The sequence below is a fragment of the Myodes glareolus genome, chromosome 9 (assembly GCF_982192425.1).
Source record: "Myodes glareolus chromosome 9, mMyoGla1.1, whole genome shotgun sequence".
In the NCBI taxonomy this organism is placed as follows: Eukaryota; Metazoa; Chordata; class Mammalia; order Rodentia; family Cricetidae; genus Myodes; species Myodes glareolus.
Window position 1 is genome coordinate 5,207,267 of NC_142034.1, and position 18,620 is coordinate 5,225,886.

General features: G+C 53.0%; 1 protein-coding gene across 2 annotated transcripts in view; it reads right to left on the bottom strand.

The window, feature by feature from the left end:
- Septin9 (septin 9) overlaps window positions 1-18,620 on the bottom strand; it is a 161,024-nt gene that overhangs the window by 119,794 nt on the left and 22,610 nt on the right. The window contains exon 1 of one of the 2 annotated variants that reach the window (XM_087909727.1): window positions 6,353-6,724. The exons of the other annotated variant lie outside the window; for it this stretch is intronic. Within the exon in view, the coding sequence (XP_087765853.1) occupies window positions 6,353-6,374 (22 nt within the window). The 5' untranslated portion in view covers window positions 6,375-6,724. Of the gene's footprint in view, window positions 1-6,352; window positions 6,725-18,620 lie in introns of those variants that run through there. 2 annotated transcript variants of the gene reach the window in all.

An 18,620-nucleotide genomic window follows, 5' to 3' on the forward strand; every position in this document is an offset into this window, starting at 1 on the left:
CATTTTTAAAGCCAAAGGTGTAAACTGATAGAGGAAGACAACGTCGGCCTCCACACACTTGTGCACGCCGATCACACAAACACACAAAGGAAAGTGAGCTAAAAAAACTTGAAAGATTGAAACACGTCAAACGAAAGCTAGAAAAATAAAATAAAATACAAAAAGAATCTAGAGGCACCACACACACACTTTCCTCCAGATGCCATCCATTTAGGATGGGAATTTGGTGGCCTCTTGTCTCCTGAAGGTCTCTTCTTGCTGCTTCCCTCCCCTCGGCTTGATGCAAGTTGTCCTGGGAGCAGCAGCAGCAGCATGTAACCCCACTTTTGCAGACCCAAGGAAAGTGTCACCCAGGTATACTGGGCTTTTAAGAGCTTGCACCGCCCCCTGCTGGACAAAGAGATTACTGCGGTTGCCCCCTCTATCTCCTGCAGGTAGCAAGCTAGCCCCTTGCTGGGCCACCAAGCAAGTTACAGAGCTGTTGCCATATAGGCATTGCCTGTCTGTAGAACACACTCTATCCACACTGAGTATCCAGTTCCTGGGGATAGCCTCTACCCACTGGCAGACTGAGGCTACCCTCTCCAGGCAGAACACCAACAGCCCTCCCGCCTCTGCCCCTCCCATCTCTTCCTCTCCACCTTGGGCTGGGACACTAGGCAGAACCCTGAATCTGCAATACATACTTTTTTCTTTTTTAATAAGAATATTTATTTATTATTTTTATTTTATATGTGTGAGTATTTTTGCTTGTATGCATGTCTGTGTACCGTGTGTGTGCCTGGTGCCTTCAGAGGCCAGAAGAGAAGTTACTGGAATTGCAGAAGGTTGTGAGCTGCTATGTGGGTGTTGGGGACCAAACCTGGGTCTTCTGCAAGAGCCTTAACTGACTGGGTAGTGCATATCTTTAATCCCAACACTCAGGAGGCAGAGGCAGGCAAATCCTGGTTTACAGAGCGAGTTTCAGGACAGTCAGGGGTACACACACACACACACACACACACACACACACACACACACACACAAACCTGTCTCAAAAAACAAACAAAAAAGAAGCCTTAACTGCTGAGCCATCTCTCCAGCCCCTGTAGTATTTTTGTCATTATTGACAGCAATGCCCTGAGACATCTGTCGTGAACAAGTCAGCACACACATGGCTGGGAGCCCTGCATTGAAGAATCTGTTGCTGAGGACGTCAGTTGGCCTTACCCAAGCTCAGACTGAGGGCTGCCCACGAGCACAGGGGCAAACAGAACACAGTGAGGGCAGCCTGAAGAAAAGCAGAAAAGAAAGAAGGGCTATGCACTGGCTGGTCCCTTCTATTTCCACCCTCAAAGCAGGGCACCAAGACCCCAGAACTCAGGATCCAGGGAGACTGTGGCTCTGAGCCTCACCACCGTGAGTCAGGCACCAATTCTTCCCCACCCCACTTTCACTGTGCCCTCCCCCCTTACACCCTTACCTGGCTCCAACCTCAGAACCTGTGTTCTCAATGTCCTCTCCGCTTATGGATTTTGAGCTATTGGTTTTGTACGGCTGTTCAGGTCCCAGTCAGTCCACCCTCAAGGAGAGGCTTCTAGTAACTCTCCCAAAACTCACATCTCCATTAGTCGGTAAAGCACCTGCCTTGTGAACATGAGGACCTGAGTTCAAATCTCAGCACTGAGCACATAGACATAGTGGATCCTTGAAGCTCGCTGACTGCCTGATCTAAGTGACAACTTCCGGGCTAAGAGATGGGAGGTGGACCTCTGAGTTCAAGGCTAACCTGATCTACAGAGACAGAATCTCTCTCTCTCTCTCTCTCTCTCTCTCTCTCTCTCTCTCTCTCCCTCTCTCTGTCTTTGGTTTTGTGTTTGTGTGAGAGACAAGGTTTCTCTATGTAGCCGAACTCAGAGATCCATCCACCTGCCTCTGCCTCCCAAGTTCTGGGATTAAAGGTATACAGAGCGAGTTCCAGGACAGCCAAGGCTATGCAGAGAAACCCTGTCCGAAAAACAAAACAAAACAGAAAGAGAGTCTGTCTCAAAACATAAGGCAGATGGTGCCTGAGGAGCCATAAGCAAGGCTGTCCTGCATCTGCACACACACCTACAGACACATCTGCTCAGCACCATGTGACAGGCAATGCTGAAGGAATCCCAAGTGGCCAGGGGCTGTGTCGTCCCCACTCCTCATCAAAAGCCACAAAACCAGGCGGGTGCTCAAGGGGAAAGACAGTCCATGGGGCACAAGAAAGTTCTGACAAGACAGAGCAAATGAGGAGCTACAACCAGCATATATAAAGAGCTCCCTCAACTCAACAACAAAGCAATCTGACTCAAAAATGGGCAAAGAGCCTCATGTGGTAGTACACACCTGTAATCCCAGCACTTGGTAGGTGGAGGAAAGAAGATCGGAGGTCAAGGTCATCTCAGCTGTAAAGTCTTATAACCAGACCAATGCCAGGCACAGGGTGAATAATGTCCCCACCACCCCACACCCACCACCCCACACAGTCATGTCTGTGAGACAAGGCTCTTGGGCCACTGGCGTGGCTCAACTGGTAAAGGTGCTTGCCACCAAACCTGAGGACCTGTGTTCTGTCTCCGTACCCAAATGGAAGAGAACTGAATCTCTTCACGTTGTCCTCTGACCTCACACCTGACGCAGCATGTACGCACACACACACAAATAAATGCATAAATATGACAATTTGCAGGGGAGGAAAATATGAAAGTTTCTTTGCAGATATAATGTGTCACCAGACAACAGAGGCAAAAGCTGGAGGGGTGGGACTGCGAGCCAAGCAACGGTGGGACTGCGAGCCAAGCAACGCTGCGGCTGCTGCAGCCACCAGGAGCTGGGAGAGGACTGGGCCAAAAGGCTCCTCGGGAGCTTCGGAAGGAACCAGCCCCCGCCGCTCACGCGGCACCTTCTGCTTCTGATTTCCACCCCAGAGCTAACCAGAGTCCCACATCAGTCACAGCTGGGGCCTGCTGGAGGCTTCAGGCCAGCCCCCGGGCCCTGGATAAGACTTCCTCAGAAGTGGAAGATGAGGAGGGACAGAAAGCTGGAGACAGACGGGGCAGTGAGAGGTGAGGCATAGTCTCCAGGGAGCCCCCAGTTCCTGCCCTATCCCAAGACAGAGGTCCATCCTGAGATGAACTGGGACCCTGGTGTGTCTGCTACACAAACCAGACCCCAGCCAGGAGCACGGCCCCGAAGCCAGGGTGGTGGGGACCTTCCATGTGTAGACTCATTCCTGGGCAGGGCCTTCCAGGGTCCCTGTCTGTGATGGCCTCACTGGCCCAGCCATTGTCACCCTCCCTGTTCTCCCAAGGCCTGGATGAGTGGAAAGTTCCCTTCTTAGAGAGTCAGCCTCCCCCCCCCCCCTTTGCTGAAACACAAGCGCTTGGAACAAGATAAAACTGCTCTAATGTCTAAAAAGCCACAGAGCCAATCCAGAACAACGAAAAAAGAAACCACGCCGACCCTTGGCTAGAGAAGCAGCATTCCGTGCCTCTGAGGCCTGCCCCTGCTCAGTGACTCACGCCAACTCTGCGGAGGAGCCCAAGGCATTTGCCTAGGGAAATCTCTGAGAGCTGAGGAGGACCCTGGGCCAGTTTCACAAGGCAGAAGAAGGAGGAGAAGAGAAGGAAAGGACAAGGCAGAACTAAAGATGCTGACTCTGGCCCTGAGCCTCTTCCCCTAGGCTGGGCAAGTCCCATGACCCTAACCAGGGCAAGACCACACCCTCTGCCACGCCTCCTGGACAGCAGTCCTGGACACACTGCAGCCACCAGTCCTTGGGGCACCAGCCGGCCTGTCTCCATCCATCTGGATGTAACAAGTGTACCCCTAGTCCACCACCTCCGGAAGTGCAGGGGAGGATGGACCAGCTCTCACACCATCCGACACCAAGACAGAAAGGCAGGACTCAGCACATCCAGCTGGAAGGGGAGTCACCAAATGCACACTGAGCACCCAGAAGGGGGACGGGCTCAGTCTCACCCTGGAGATTAGGAAACTGAGGCCAAACCTCAAAGTGATCTGCAGGAGGCCGCCCAACAGGGACTGGGGTTATGGTCAGGGCTACACCTGACCCCGCTTAATCGGCCAGGGTGAGGAACACGCTCACTGGAGGAGTGGCGGGGATTTTCCTCTTCGCTCCTAGTCTGGCTGTACACAGCTGAGTTTTGGGGAAGAAGAGTTTTGGAAAAGTACATCCAAATGAGGTGCTTTTTTTTTTTCTCTCCTAAAGTGCCAGTCGAGCCTAGGATGGTGGCCTGAGCCCGCGTATTAGATACTCAGGAGGCTAAAGCAGGACGACCATGGATTCAAGATCAGCCTGGGGCACACAGCAAGACTATGCCTCAAAATGAAAAAAAAAAGAATGTAAATGACTGGAAGCATGGAAGGTGTAGAGCGCCTGCCCGTGTGATCACGGTGCTGAGCGCCATTCCCAATCCCCCATCCTGACAGAAGGTCCCACCTGGGCATGTAGTCATTGGCAGTGCTTGCCTGGCATGCACAGTGCCCTGGTTCCATCCCTGGTGGTATGTAAACCTGGTGTGATACGTTTGCCATCCCAGCACCCCAGTACCCCAGCACCCCAGCACCCCAGCACCCCAGCTCCCCAGCGATAGAGGCTTTGGAAAGATCAGGAGTTCAGTGCCACCCAGGTTTACACAGGGAATCTGAGGCCAGGCACCCTGCCTCAAAGCAAACGAAGGCAGAAGGTCCCACTCCGGTCTGGTGCTGCGCTGTCCTCGGCTGAGGGCACTGGCGATGGCTGAGTGCTGAGGGCCAGGATGCACGGCTCTCAAAGGTTGCTTTGTCCGGTGTATAAAAAGCTCTGGTCAGCCTGTGAGGCTCCAAGCGTTCACCCCTGGGTCTCCAGGGAGCTGCTTCCCCTTTATGCCAGGCTCTCAAATACCCTGCTGTCACCCACCTGGGCTGGGTCTTGTCATCCACAGAAGGAGGATTGGGCTGGGGGGGGTGTGGCTCAGTGGCCTAGTGTTCCAGAGAACCCACACCCCAACATAGCCACACGAAAAAGTGCAGGCCCCTGCCAGCCAGCCACTAAAACAATTGTCATTTACAGCTGGTGACAGAGGAGGTGTAGGGCCAGGCAGTCTAGGGCAGAGGGGGGGACGCAGCACCACCTGTCCAGGCCTCAGAAGTTGCTGGCATTCTCTGCCATGTTGCCCCTACGAATTGGGCACAGGAAACTTTAGCTCTGTACCCATCACCTCCAGCTGGTCACGATGCCAAGCCCGGCACAGGTAGGTTTTCCCTCCCATGTCTTCTGTTGTGCCCATCAGGGTCACGGCCACCAGTCAGTCACCAGGTGGCTGCCTCTTAGTGAATGCCTGGCCAGCTTGGACATGGCATCATACGTCACAGTATTGGAATTGGTGGGGTCGGGCCATCCCTCAGAGGAGATGCGCCTTCCTTCCTTCTATCTGACTTCTTAGAGACCCCTGCCCCTGCGTGTGCACACAGAAGCAACCAACAGCCCAAGGCCAATGACACTTTTGGGTGGGGCTTAGTCTCACCGTGACCACAGGACACCAGTCTAGAGTAAGGGTCACATCCCTAGAATTCCCCACCTGCACTATCCATAGCTGTGACTCAGATGGTGCTCTAGGCAGAGGAGGCAGCAATGACCTCAGACATTGATGGTCCCAGTAGGAACTGGCAGCTTAACCTGGGAACAACTTGACTAGGACGGCTAAGGAAAGGGAGACCCCATTCTCTTCCTTGAACTGTTTACACTGCTGGATCTATACCGGATCCTGCTGGATCTATACCGGATCCAAGGGGACTGCCGGAGTGCATGGCCCACGTGCACTCACGAATATGTCCTGAGGCCACACACACACACACACACACACACGAGGGTGCACACGTGTGCATACACCTCCTCCAAGCACTGGGAGCCACCACCTCTATAATCAACTGCCCAAGCGGCCCAGCAAGGCTATTTCAGGAGAAGACCAAGGCCAGATGATGGGCAAACAAGCCAGGCTGCCCTGGCCCTGATGCAGAGCCCATCCCCACCATCCACCCTTCCTGAGTCTCAAAATCCACAGTGGTCACAGACGTAAAAGCAGCATACCGGAAAATGAGAGAGAAATGCACAGGAGAGGAGCCCAGCTCCAATTAAAAGCCAGACTCGGCAGGGCTTCGTGGGAAGCGGCATTCCAGCTCACCACCGAGGAACAGTCAGCAGGAAAAGGAAATATTTCTGTAAAAGTAAGTGAACTTGACCCTGGGTGCTCACTTCCCGAATCACCGGTGAAGCCACAGCTCGACGTGGATCAGGTTCGGGGACAGGAGCCATGGGACAAGGAGGGCCGTGGCCTACCTGTGATGCGGTCTCTCTCCATTCCTACGGATGGATTCACAGCAGGCAGACGGGATGCCGGTGTCCCCTGCGCCGGAGGGGTCCTCCTCCCCTTTCTCACCCTGTCACCCTCCCTCCCTCTGCCTCCTCCTCTTCCTCCAAAAACACTCTTTGTCTGGTCTAATTTCTTCAATCTGTTGCAATCACGAACAGATCCAAATTACCACATTTCCATGTGGTGGTCATATGTCTCTGCTCCAAACTGAAGTAGCATTGTCTCTGCCACACAGGGGGGAACAGGGAACACAAGGGGAGAAACTGAAAAACGGGAGGGGGCTCTATGGGATCCTGGGGCGTCCCTGGGTCCTCTCCCTGAGCACGGGACCAGCTGCCTGGCCTTCAGTGTGGTGGCCTCAGCCGTCCAGCATGCAGCTTCCGGCAGCGCCTCCTCTCTCCGCCCCCTCCAGCCCCCGCCGCTGGAGTCTGGCTGTTCCTTTTTAATATCCACTTGGAGATGCCTAACTTAGGCTCTTGGAAACCAACGCGCAGAGTCAAATTCCTGGCCACTTCCAAGGGCTTTCATTTTCCTCCCGTCCAGCGATGCTGTGATTTTTCTTGGCTTTTAAACGTTTAAAAAGCCTATTTCCTGCCTGCCTGCCTCACCTCACTCTGCAGGTTCAGATCTCAACCCCACCACGGGCAACCTATCTGGGTGGGCGGTGGTCACCTCCCAGACCAAAGGACAGGGAGAAGGTTCCAGATACCTGCCCAAGACAAACCCTGAGAAGGTCCCCTTGTCCTGTGAGCCTGCAGCATCAGAGCGACAGGCTGCCCCCACCCAGCGCTCCCAAGAGGCTGAGCTGGCTGAAGGCTTTCCTGGAAGATTCCCACCCCATACTCATGAGTCAGTCAGTCTCAGCAGTCCCTAGGGAGGGAACACGTCCTCCGGCTGCAATTTCCCCAGACTCAGCGGCTCTCTGAGAACATGGCTGGCCCCAGGGCTCAGCTCTATTTCCTGGTGGCCACCTGGTCCAGGGGCTACTCACCTGGTAGGGGTAGGAGGAGCCCTCGGCACCTGCTCAGAGCCCTGGCTGGGTTGATGGACTCAGTAGTACTAGAAGGAGGGTTTGGGGGAAGGACCCCAGGGTGTGGGACATCCTTGTACCAAAAGATCATTCAAACCTGGTGGCATGTGGGGGACTTTGCTCACCAACCTCTACTTAAAGAAAACATGTATTTGTATCAGGGTTTCTGTAAAAATGATATCTCTTTATTAATTTGGGTTTTTATTGGTATTTTGAGCCAGGGATTGGAACTCTAAGCAAATCAGGCTGGCCTTGAACTTGTGGAGATCCTCACGATTTTCATCCAGAGTACTGGGACTATGGGCATGTGTCATCCTGCCTCACTCAGACTTACAGTCTCTCTTGAAAAAGAGAGGGTACATGGCGAGCCTGGGAAAGCATTCATGCCTGGCCACTGAGTGCTCACTACCCAAACATCAGAGCCTTCAGATAAGCCATACACTGTCCACTGTGCTTGGGTTCCCAAGGCCAGGATCCTCCATCCCATAGCTAAAGCACCCCCAAGCCCACGATGCCCTATCCTCTCCCTGCCTGGGGCAGGGCCCCAAATGCCCTTCCCTAGACAGTAAGGCATCTTCCTGTGGGAGTATGCAGATCATTTCTAGCCTCCTGGGAGACATCAAGCGAAATGTCCCTGCCAGGGAGCGTGGAGTGGAGCCTCAAAGGGCAGCCTGCACCGTGAGAGAGCTGGGAACGGCCTTAGTGGAGAGAGGCTGGGGCACCGGAAGAGTTGACCACTGGTCCCCTAAGAATTCACATCCTAGGACCCATGGCTGAGGCCTTGTTAGGAATGGGGCTTCCGATAAAGACTCTGTCCTCCATCACTCAGGTGTCCCAAAAGGCCACAGCATATGCGTCTCTAAGGGGGACATTTGAGGCTGGGGATGTGGCTAAGTTGGAAGACTGCTTGCCTCATAGACACAAAGCCTCAGGCTCCACTCCCAGAATCACAGAAACCAGGTGGTTTAGTAAACACCTGCAATCCCGGCACTGGGAAGGTGGAGGCAGGAGGATCAGGAGATCAAGGTCATTTCGATTATTATATATACAAATTTGGCCAGCCTGGGCTACGTGAAGGGGGCCAACGAGATGGCTTCTTGTGGGAAAGGTACTTGCCACCCACACCTGACCTCTGATCTTCATACATGTTCTGCAACACTCAACTCCCAAGCACACAATAAATACACGGAAATAATTTTAAGAAAAGAAACTTCTTAGAAAGAGGAAGAATTCAACAGAGAAGTTCTTTTCTGTGCAGTGGACAATGGTTAAAACAGAAACTCACAGCTGGCTGAATTAATAGAGGAAAAGTCGCTCAGCTGCAAACGTACATTTGCATCCCACACCCTCCCCAAAGTCTAGGGACCAGGGGAAAGAGGTGAGAAGGCAGTAAGAGCCGGAGGTCAGGGAGGATGGATCCTAACCGTGTCTTCCGGACATGACAGTGTGATGAACTTACAGCAGCTGTAGTTGGCTGCATAAGACCTTCTAGAGGTCAAGCCGACGTGTCCAGCATGGAAGGGGGAGGGCTTCATGAGCCTCCCACCCCTAATTGAGGAGCGATGGTAGTTAATGGGTGGAGTCGGTTTTTCCAAAGGCTTGGCACCTGGTAGGCCAACCGTGTGCCATACACAGAGGTAGGTAGGTGGTATGGGAGGTCCTTCCGTATATGTGCTGCTTTTATTGGTTAATGAATGAAGCAACTTTGGCCTACGGCAGGGCAGAATAGAGTAAGGTGGGAATTCTGAGAAGATAGAGGAGGAAAGAAGGCGGAGTCAGGGAGATGCCATGGAGCCACCAAAGGAGAAAGGCGCAGCCCCCACATATAGTTTCTGTGTTATTATTCGGAGCTGGGCGGCCAGGAAATGAACAAGCAGCCTCTGCCTACAGGTGGGCAGCAAAAACTGGAGTTTATGGATTATTTAATGAAAAAGAGTGAACACAGGAAGTTGGGAGGGCAGGGAGGTGGGGCTATGTCTGGGAGGAGCCAAGGGAAGGAGATGGGGGTGAAGATGACCTAAATACGTTACGACACTCTCAAAGAATTCTTAAAAATGTGTATTTTTCCCAGCATAATATTTTTAAATTATTATTTGGGAGTTTCATACTATGCACCCCAACACACTCATTTCCCCTTCTTCCCGGACCTAGCCTCCCACCTGTGCCCTCCCCCAAAATAAACAAAAAAAAACCCCACCAAGTCTAATTTGTGTTGCCCATACAGTCACTGGAGCATGGTCAAACTCCCAGTGGCCAGACCCTTAAAGAAAACCGAGTCCTCCACCCCCACCCCCACACCCACCAGAAGCCGTCAACTTAGTGGCTACGCATCAGTCTCTTAAAATCAACAGATTTTAAGGGGCTCTCCTCAATAGCCTCCTGTCTGATTGCTTCTGGTGGGGTGTTAAAGTGAGAAGGAGTTTGCCACACAGAGGGAAGGAAGTCTAGACAGATCCAGGAGAGTTGAAGACACTGCAGGTTGGAATGATGTGGCCAAAAGCCAAGGGACACCTGGAGTCCCACCCAGGTGGCAGAGGGAGGCAGGCAGCTCCCTGTAAGCCTCCAAAGGGTCGAGCACTACACAGCCGTGGTGATGCTAAGCACACTGGTAGCCCCAGGGCTGTGAGGAAATACATTTGTATTGCTTTATCCCACCAGTTAGTTGTGGTAACTTGTTTTGGCAGCTGGGGAGCACAAGGCAGGTGCCCTCTGCAGATCGACTGAGCACATCAGCCATTCACTGAGCAGTAAAGACCATTTCCATCTCAAACAGTCAGACCCAGCAGCAGGAGGAAAGTCATGGTGGGCTGGGTTTTTTTTTCCTTCTCTCCTCCCCCACCCCCAGGGGGAAAGAACTTTTTTGAAACAGTGTCTTAGATAGACCAGGCTAGCCTCCAGCATGTAGCATGAAGCAGAGGTTGTCTCTGAACATCGTGGGTTTCTGGTTTTGTATGTTTGTTTAGATTTCTCTCTTTATGTATTTGAGTGTTTTGTCTAGATGTACATATATGTACCATGTGCGTGCCTTGTGCCCAAGCAGGCCGGAAGAGGGTGTTGGATCCCTGGAACTGGAGTTATGGATGGTTGGGAGCCACTGTGTGGATACTGGGAATTGAACCAGGCTCCTCTGCAAGAGCAACAAGGGCTCTTTAACTGCTGAGCGTTCGCTCCGGCCCCCCGACTCTGACCTGCCGGTCCACATGTCATCCCCCTCCTGTACCCCCCTACCCCGGCTTCCACCTCCCAAGTGTGCACCACCCGGGCCTGGTTTTATTTACTCTTTTTCTTGACTTTGACAACAGACTCCTTGTTGGTTTTTCTGCTTGTAAACACAGTGTCTATTCATTCTATCACATCCAGTAAGCACAAAACAATAGGAAGAAGAAATCAGTTCTTCCACACGAGACTCCCCAGGCCCAACTCCTAGGGCAGCAGAAAACCAGGATTTGAGAGGCCAAGAGCACCAGTAGCCCAGGACGGCAAGCAGGCCCAGGCCAGGGCTGGTGCCTCCTGCAGATGCCAGGCCGTCCATGCCCTCGGCTTCATGCTGGGGTCTCTGCAGTCACTGTGCCCCTCAGTTTTTGAGGACCTAGTTTGTTTCCCTGCCATGCCTAGAAACCTAAGTGCTCTGGCCCAATGAGGGGAGTTATTTGAAACCAAAACCCTGGCAGCGCCAATGGCTCAGACGGAACCTGCATTAGTCATAGGCAGAGGCTGTGACGAGAAAGGGTGAGAGGGAGGGCAAGCCCCGGCTACAAGAGCCAAGAAATTCACTGCCCACAGTGTGTGTAGGTTTTAGGGACAACTCAGCAGCCACTCATGGCCCTCCCGCTCCATGGTAACACAAGGAACTGTGGCGCTTACTCTCAGGAAATGCGGTAGCGCCTGAGGGCTAGCTTAGTTTAACAGGTTTTCCAGTGAGGGCAAGGCTCGCTCTTCTGGGGAGGCAGGACCCCCGGCACACAGCTCTGGAGCATCTGCCTATGCCAGCCCAAACCCCAGCTCTCACCCCCAGCCTCTCTGAAGTTAGGTCAACACATCTCCAGGCCCTTCCGGTCCCCAGGTCAGCGTCCTGGCCCCCACCAAGCACTGACCCACACCCATGCCCCGGATGCCCCGGCCACACCACACTGTGATGTCATTCACAGTTCTTCCATCCTCTCCAGGCTGCAGGCAAGCTCACTGGGAACAAACCCACCTAAAGAAGGAGCAGCTGGGGGCTCAGGCATTATCGTCTGTCAGGAAGCCTTCTAGGATTGCGTCTTCCCCTCTGTCCTATCCCATAGCACGACTTGGCTCTCCCAGACAGCTCTGCCCCTGGAACGCTCATGGTGTGACTTCTCCTGAGTGGACCTTCAGGCCCCTGAATTAAAGTGTCAACTCCTATGGAGCCAGGTCCATCAGAGCGCAATCAGGAAAATCACGAAATCACGAGGATTTTCCCAGACTGCATCCAACAGCATGCCCAGTTAAGATGCCAACATGCCATCCTAGTTCCTTGGACCCCTTTTGGGGGGCACAGATCTGCATACCCAACACTGGGGGAGGGGGCAGAAAAAAGTACCAGGTGGTCAGGCAGCCCAAGTTACTGTTGGTAACCTGGAGACCCCAGGGGAATAGGAAAGGAAGGACTGTCACATGGCTGTGACCACATGACAGGAAAAGGGGTTGTGAAGGGGCTGGGCTCTTGGTGTGCTCCGGGGAGGGGGAGGTCCTGCGTGGAGGGAGGTACAGAACCCAGCAGAAAGGATACTATATCTCTCTAGGCTGGTTCCTGCCACTTGCCTCGTACCCTCCCTCAGGGCAGAGACTCAAGAGCACTCAACCCAAGTTATGAGGCCCTATAAATGACCACTTAAACAAATGACATTTGGAGACCTGGCGTGATACTCAGGCAATAAAACACTTGTCTTCCAAGCATGAGAATCTGAGTTTGATTCCCTTTACCCATGTAAAAAGGTCGGGCATAGTGGTTCACACCTGATCCCAATGCTGGGGAGGCAGACAGGAGGGTCCTCGGGGCTCACTGGCCAGCCCAGGCTAACAAAGTCCAGGACAATGAAAGAGCCTGTCTTAAAAAGAAAAAGGAAAAAGTAGTGGGCACCTGATAAACGGCAGCTAAGCTTGCTATCCGGCCGCCACACATACAAGCAGACATGTGCGTGCACACAATTGTGTGCACATGTACACCTACAAACATGCACACCCACACATACTCACACATGTGCACACATATGCATGCATGTACACACACGCACACCCTCACGTATGCCCACATACATGCATGTGCAAGCCGATATACATACCTACATGTGCATGCATGAGCACGCGCACACACACACACACACACACACACACACAGTTTTCTATGTCAAGTATATTAATTACATAGAAATTACTCTTGTAATTTCAGCCTTTAGGAGGCAGAGGCAGGGGGATTACAATAAGTTCTAGCCCCGCTTGCTTTATATAGTGAGTTTTAGATCAGCCAGGACTACATAGCTAGAGTCTATGCAAAAATAATAATCAATATATAAAATACTTTCATTTCCAGTCAGGTCACTGCAGTCAAAGTTCCTGAATTAGAAACAAAGGCATTCAGGCTGCTGCCTTGGAGCTGGCCCAACTATCCTGCTACCGTACCTGCCGACAGAGTGGGCAGCCGGAAGAGGCCCTGGCTGGGCTGCTGCAGCTTCCCCAGCAAGCTGCTTCCAGTCTGGGGCCATAACATTCCTATCTAGAAGCTTCTCTCAGCTTTTTATTGTACCTCAAGATCCACCTTCTTAAGTAAATACTGGCCAGCTCTGTGCAGGAGTGGGGTGGGGTGGGGTGGGGTGGAGTGGGGTGGGGGCCTCTGTGGCAGGATTTGCAGAACACGCCACCTGAACCTGCCACATTGGCACCCTTCCAGGTCAGTGTGGAAGACGACCAAGAAGGAGTAGCAGCCCAGATCCACATGGCCCATATTCCTCACTTAAGGTCCTCACGCTCAGCCACCCAACACCCCACCCCCACCCCACCCCACCCCTCCCCACCCCCAGCTGGACTCAAATCAGAATGGGAACTGAAGCCAAAAGAGGTGTGGAGGTCCAGCCCACTTCCCATGGGGAGCCGGCCTTCTGCTTGCTCAGTGGGCACCCCATAAATATTTGTTGGATAAACAATGAATTTGAGAATGCACCACACAGCCAGTTCCAACCAGCTCCTCCCAAAAGAACTGCGAGGTTGAAGATGTGCTCCATCTGCCTTGCTTGGCATCGGAGACACGGGTGGCCAGGAAGCCATGGGAGACACGGGTGGCCAGGAAGCCATGGGAGACACGGGTGGCCAGGAAGCCATGGGAGACACGGGTGGCCAGGAAGCCATCTTGACGAGCGATCCTCCCCCCCTCCCCCACGGCTTTCTGTTCCCTGAACTGACATCTTAATAATGAGCATGGAGCCACTCGCCTATACTCCCAGCACTCAGGAGGCTGAGGCAGGAGGATCTCGGGTTTGAAGGCAACCTGCACCCATAGTAAGGTCCTGTCCCAAACAAACAAAAACAACCAAGCAAACATTTGAAAAACGTAAGTTCACTGGGGCTGAAGAGAAAGCTCCGTGTTCAGGAGTGTTTGCTGTCCGCGCAGAGCGCAGAGGCCCCAGGTTTGCTTCCTAGCACATACATCGGGGCTCATAACGATCAATCATTCCAGCTTCAGATGATCAGCGGCCGCTCGGACCTCCAAGGACATTGCGTGAATGTGGTGTAATGACACACAAAGCTCACACACATAAAATAATTTTTAAAATAGTCCTGGGCTGGACAGATGGCTCAGCAGTTAAAGGCGCGTACTGCTTGCCAGCCATGGTGGTGCATGCCTTTAATCCCAGCACTTGGGAGGCAGAGGCAGGTGGATCTATGAGTTTGAGGCCAGCCTATAAAGTGAGTTCCAGGGCAGTCACAGCTCTGGTACACAGAGAAACCCTGTCTTAAAAAAAACAGAAACAACAACAATAACAAAAAGCACAGACTACTGATTTTGGGTCCTGGCACCCACCTCTGGTGACCCACAATCACCTTTAAGTCCAGCTCAGGGGGATCTGGCACCTCTGTAGGCACCTTCCCTCACACACACACACCCCCACATGCACATAGTTAAACATTTTTTAAACAGTCCTAAGAGCCTAGTGGGCAGCAACTACCGAAACCCTGTCTCCTCCTGCTCCTCCCTTAGCCTTCTGCTCTAGGAGACACACAGCTACTTCTTGGCCAAAGTAAAAGAAGTCTACTACTTCTGTTTTAAACGGGCTCTTTTGGCTAGTCCCACTTGCTTCTGTGAAGTGTCTGATCCAATATCGCCAGCCATGTGCCCCTTGCATAGGGGACAGAATGGCCACGGGCATCTCCTAACTAAACGTAACAGGCAAGGCCAGCCAGTGTTGCTCAGGATCCTACTTGGAACCAGCAGGACATGGGAGCCGTTTTACAGAGAAAGCTCCAACCGAGGGGAAGAGAGCAGGCTAGCCCAGGCAGAGGTGACTATCCAGAGAGGTCAGGGCACTGGGGGTGTGGCGGGGAGAGTTGGAGAGGGGGTGCGCAGGACAAGTCGAGGATGCATTGACTCTGTGCTGAATCCACGGTGAGGGCAGAGAACGAAGATGAGGGGGGAGTGGAATCGGATCATGTGTGTACACACGTGTGGGGGCATGTGCACACATACGTGGTGGGGATGTAGCCTGCTCCCTGGCACAGATGCAGTACTTGGTACCATGAACTCAGCTATGCACAGGAAGGAGCCTGCAAGAGGAAGAACAAGCAGACTAAACAGGTCTGAGGAGACAGTGAAGATAGATAGGGACGTGGCCCAAAACATGGTTGGCTCATCTAGGGTCCCCAGAGGGCAAACAGTCAGGGATTGGCCTGTGTGGGGCAGAGGCAGAGGCCAAGGCTGATGTGAAACTCCCGGCTTGAGGACTTGGGTAGGAAGGGTCCTGCTTGGTTTGTGTCAATCTGACACAGTTTAGACACATCTGGGAAGAGAAAACCCAGCCGAGAGAAGGGCTCCATCAGACGGGCCTGTACGCGAGCCTGTGGGGCATTTTCTTGATTAATGATTGACGTGAGCGGGCTCAGATCACTATGGACAGTGCCGTCTCTGGGCAGGCGGTCCTGGGTGCTGTAAGAAGCAGGCTGAGCAAGCCAGTAAGCAGCATCCTCCATGGGCCCTGCTTCAGAGCTGGCCTTGGGTTCCTGCCCTGACTTCCTTCTGTAATGGACTAGAATCTGTGAGGTAAAATAAACCCTTTTCTCCCCAAGTTGCTTTTAGCCATGGCATTCTAACACAGAAATAGAAACCTCTCTAAAACAGGCAGTGAGGCTCAGGCATTGAAGAAAAGCAGGCGTGGGGTACCACTGGGTTGGGGCAGAAGGGATGAACCAGGGGTGTCCACAGGAGCCCAGAGGCAAGGCCCTCTGCGACCTCTCCCTCCACCAGCTCCCTTCATGTAGCACATGTGTTAACAAGGCCTGTCAACATTCACACCCACAGTAGCTCCCCACCCCCACCCAAGACAGCAGGACACACAGCCCTGAAAAACAACAGGACACGTAGGGCAGGTCCCACTTATCTGGAACCTCCTAGAGGTGAGACAGCAGTTGACAATTAGTTACAAACAAGCGTGCATGGGAGCAAGGTGGCTTCCCTAAAGAGGGAAGGGGTGTGTAAGGGATCAAAGGGAGCCTGGGGCACCCACCAAGGGAGGCAGAGCACAGCCATTGGGGGAGCCTTTCCCATCTTCTCACATCAGTGTCCCCACACTGTATGTCAGGGAGAGACCCTTTCACGGGAGGGACATCTGTCCAGCACAGACAGGAAGGTGTCGGAGTGCTATGTGACTCGGTGCCGCGAATCCACAGATGGGGCACTTCACACACCAGAACTCGGTTCTCTCATGGCTTTGAAGCCAGAAGTCCAAAATCAGAGTGCAGGCAAGCCACGTTTCCTGAAGGGCAGTGAGGGAGAACTGTCCCTGGCCACTTCTCAGGCCGTCTTATGACTGTAGTGCTATAGTCCCTACCCCTGGCTTTGCCTTCCTGTGGCTTCTCCTCCAGCCCCTGGACTTGGTAGTTTGGGATGACCTTATCTCAAAGTAATCAGCCAATGACGTCTGCAAAGACAAGCATCTTAGAGATGAGTCGACCGATGGCGGGATTAGACACAAAGCCACAGACCTCAGAGGTACTGGAAGGCAGAAGCAGGCCCCAAGCACACACCAGATGGCACGGAAGGCTCCAGGGATTTGGGGCTGGAGGTAGAGAAGCTCCGAGTCAGCCCAGGAAATGCTGGGTGAGCCGTGGGAACCAGGGCAAAGGTCAATGAAGGCAGTCTGCCCAGACAGGCCGCTTGGAGCATAGGAAGGAGGGAAGGGTGGGAGAACAGACCAGAAAGCCACTGGGAAGGATATTGTAGCAATGTCCAGAACAGGTGGGCATCTGTTCATCCCACCCCCCACCTAATGAGGCGTGCGGAAGAACCTTCCCAGCAGGGTTGGTAGCAGAGAAAAGATCTACAGAAACCTAGCAGGGCGAAGGGTAGACAAACTATGGGCTCTCAGGAGGAACAGGCGAGTCAAGGCCATGAGGGCTTTCACAGTCCAGCCTAACCCCTAAATGCCGTGACATAAGCAAACAGCCAACAATTATGTGACACTGGTAGTATACAGGGGATATGCAATTATGTGAGGCTGTTAGTATACAGGGGATATAGATTATCCAGAAACAAACCACAGATATCCCAAACCTAGGCTATATTCCGGTTCCACAGTCACCCCGGCAGGAATACAGTGAGGGGAAGATTTCCTGGAGGCTTGGGTACCCTGCAGCCTCTCATTGCTAGAGATGGCTGGTGGGCAACTCTGTGTTTGGGTGTCTTATTCCTTATAATCTATCAATTGTTGTTTTGTTGGGGGGGGGGGTCACGTAGCCCAGGCTGTCCTTGAATTCGCTATGCAGACAACGACGACCTCAAACTCCCGATCCCCCCAGTTTCTATCTCCCAAATGCTGGGATACAGCCCTGTACCACCACACTGAGCTGGTTTGGGATGCTTCTGAGACGGTCTCACACTGCAAGCCAGGCTAGCCTGAAGACTGTGTGGCCAGGCTAAGGCAGCTCTTCCCCTCAGACTCCCAAGTGTGGGGATTATTGGGCATGAACCACCATGACTGTTTTTTTTTTAATTAATGAACTTAATGTTGGTACTTTTGTCTAGTATGCACAAGGCCCTAGGTTCAATTCCAAGTACCACAAAAATATAAATAAATAAATATGGAAAGTAAGAAAATGCAAAGTGTTATTGTGGGTGTCACCTGAGCTAAGTGACTGTGACTTGTGCCCTGAATGGTTACGCATGCCCAGACCTAAATGACTCAGAAAAAACAGAAAATGGACCCGACAGTCCCCATTTCTCCCCCAGGGAAGCAGACAGAAAGTCCTGGACAGGAGACCAGCTAGGGTGTGTGACCAAGGTTAGAAAGAAGACAGAGGCAAAGTGGGGGGTCCCCAAGTAGGGACCTGGGGTCTGGCAGAGAACCCTTCAGGGGTCACGGCAGCAGGGAGGCAGGCCTTAGAGATGAGATGAGAACAGGGTGCCCCACGGGAGCCGACAGAGGCCCTGGGGAAGACTGTGTGTGTCAGCAGGCAGACCCCATGCAAAACGAGATCACTGCTCGCAGCCTCAGGCTCCTGCAAATTATGCCTTAGGCTTCCAAACCGAGCAAGTCCAGGCTGCCAAATGCTGACGGCACAGAACTGACTGGCCTGAGCCTGGGGAGGCAACAGAAGGAGACCTCATGCATGCAGCCCAAGGGTACCAGCTCTCTAAAACCTGAACCCCTAAATGCCACCTATCTCCAACCCTTTGGGTCAAGACTGGCCAACAAGAAGAAGAGGGAGAAGCAGAGTTGCTGCAAAGCAAGGGGCCCCAAGCACAAGGCGTCCAGACAGTGGTAGGGCTGGCTAGTGGTTAGTGGGTCTCATGGCTATGGTGGGCGGGGTGCCTCTTAACCGCTGAATTGCTCAGCAGCCCAGCCACCTCCAGCTGGGGCATCACCCTCCTCTCCCGACACCCAGACTCATCACACATGGCACTCAGCACCAGACTGGCATACCATCCACATCACACACGTCCTCAACCCCAGGGCCACATTGGCATACCATCTATG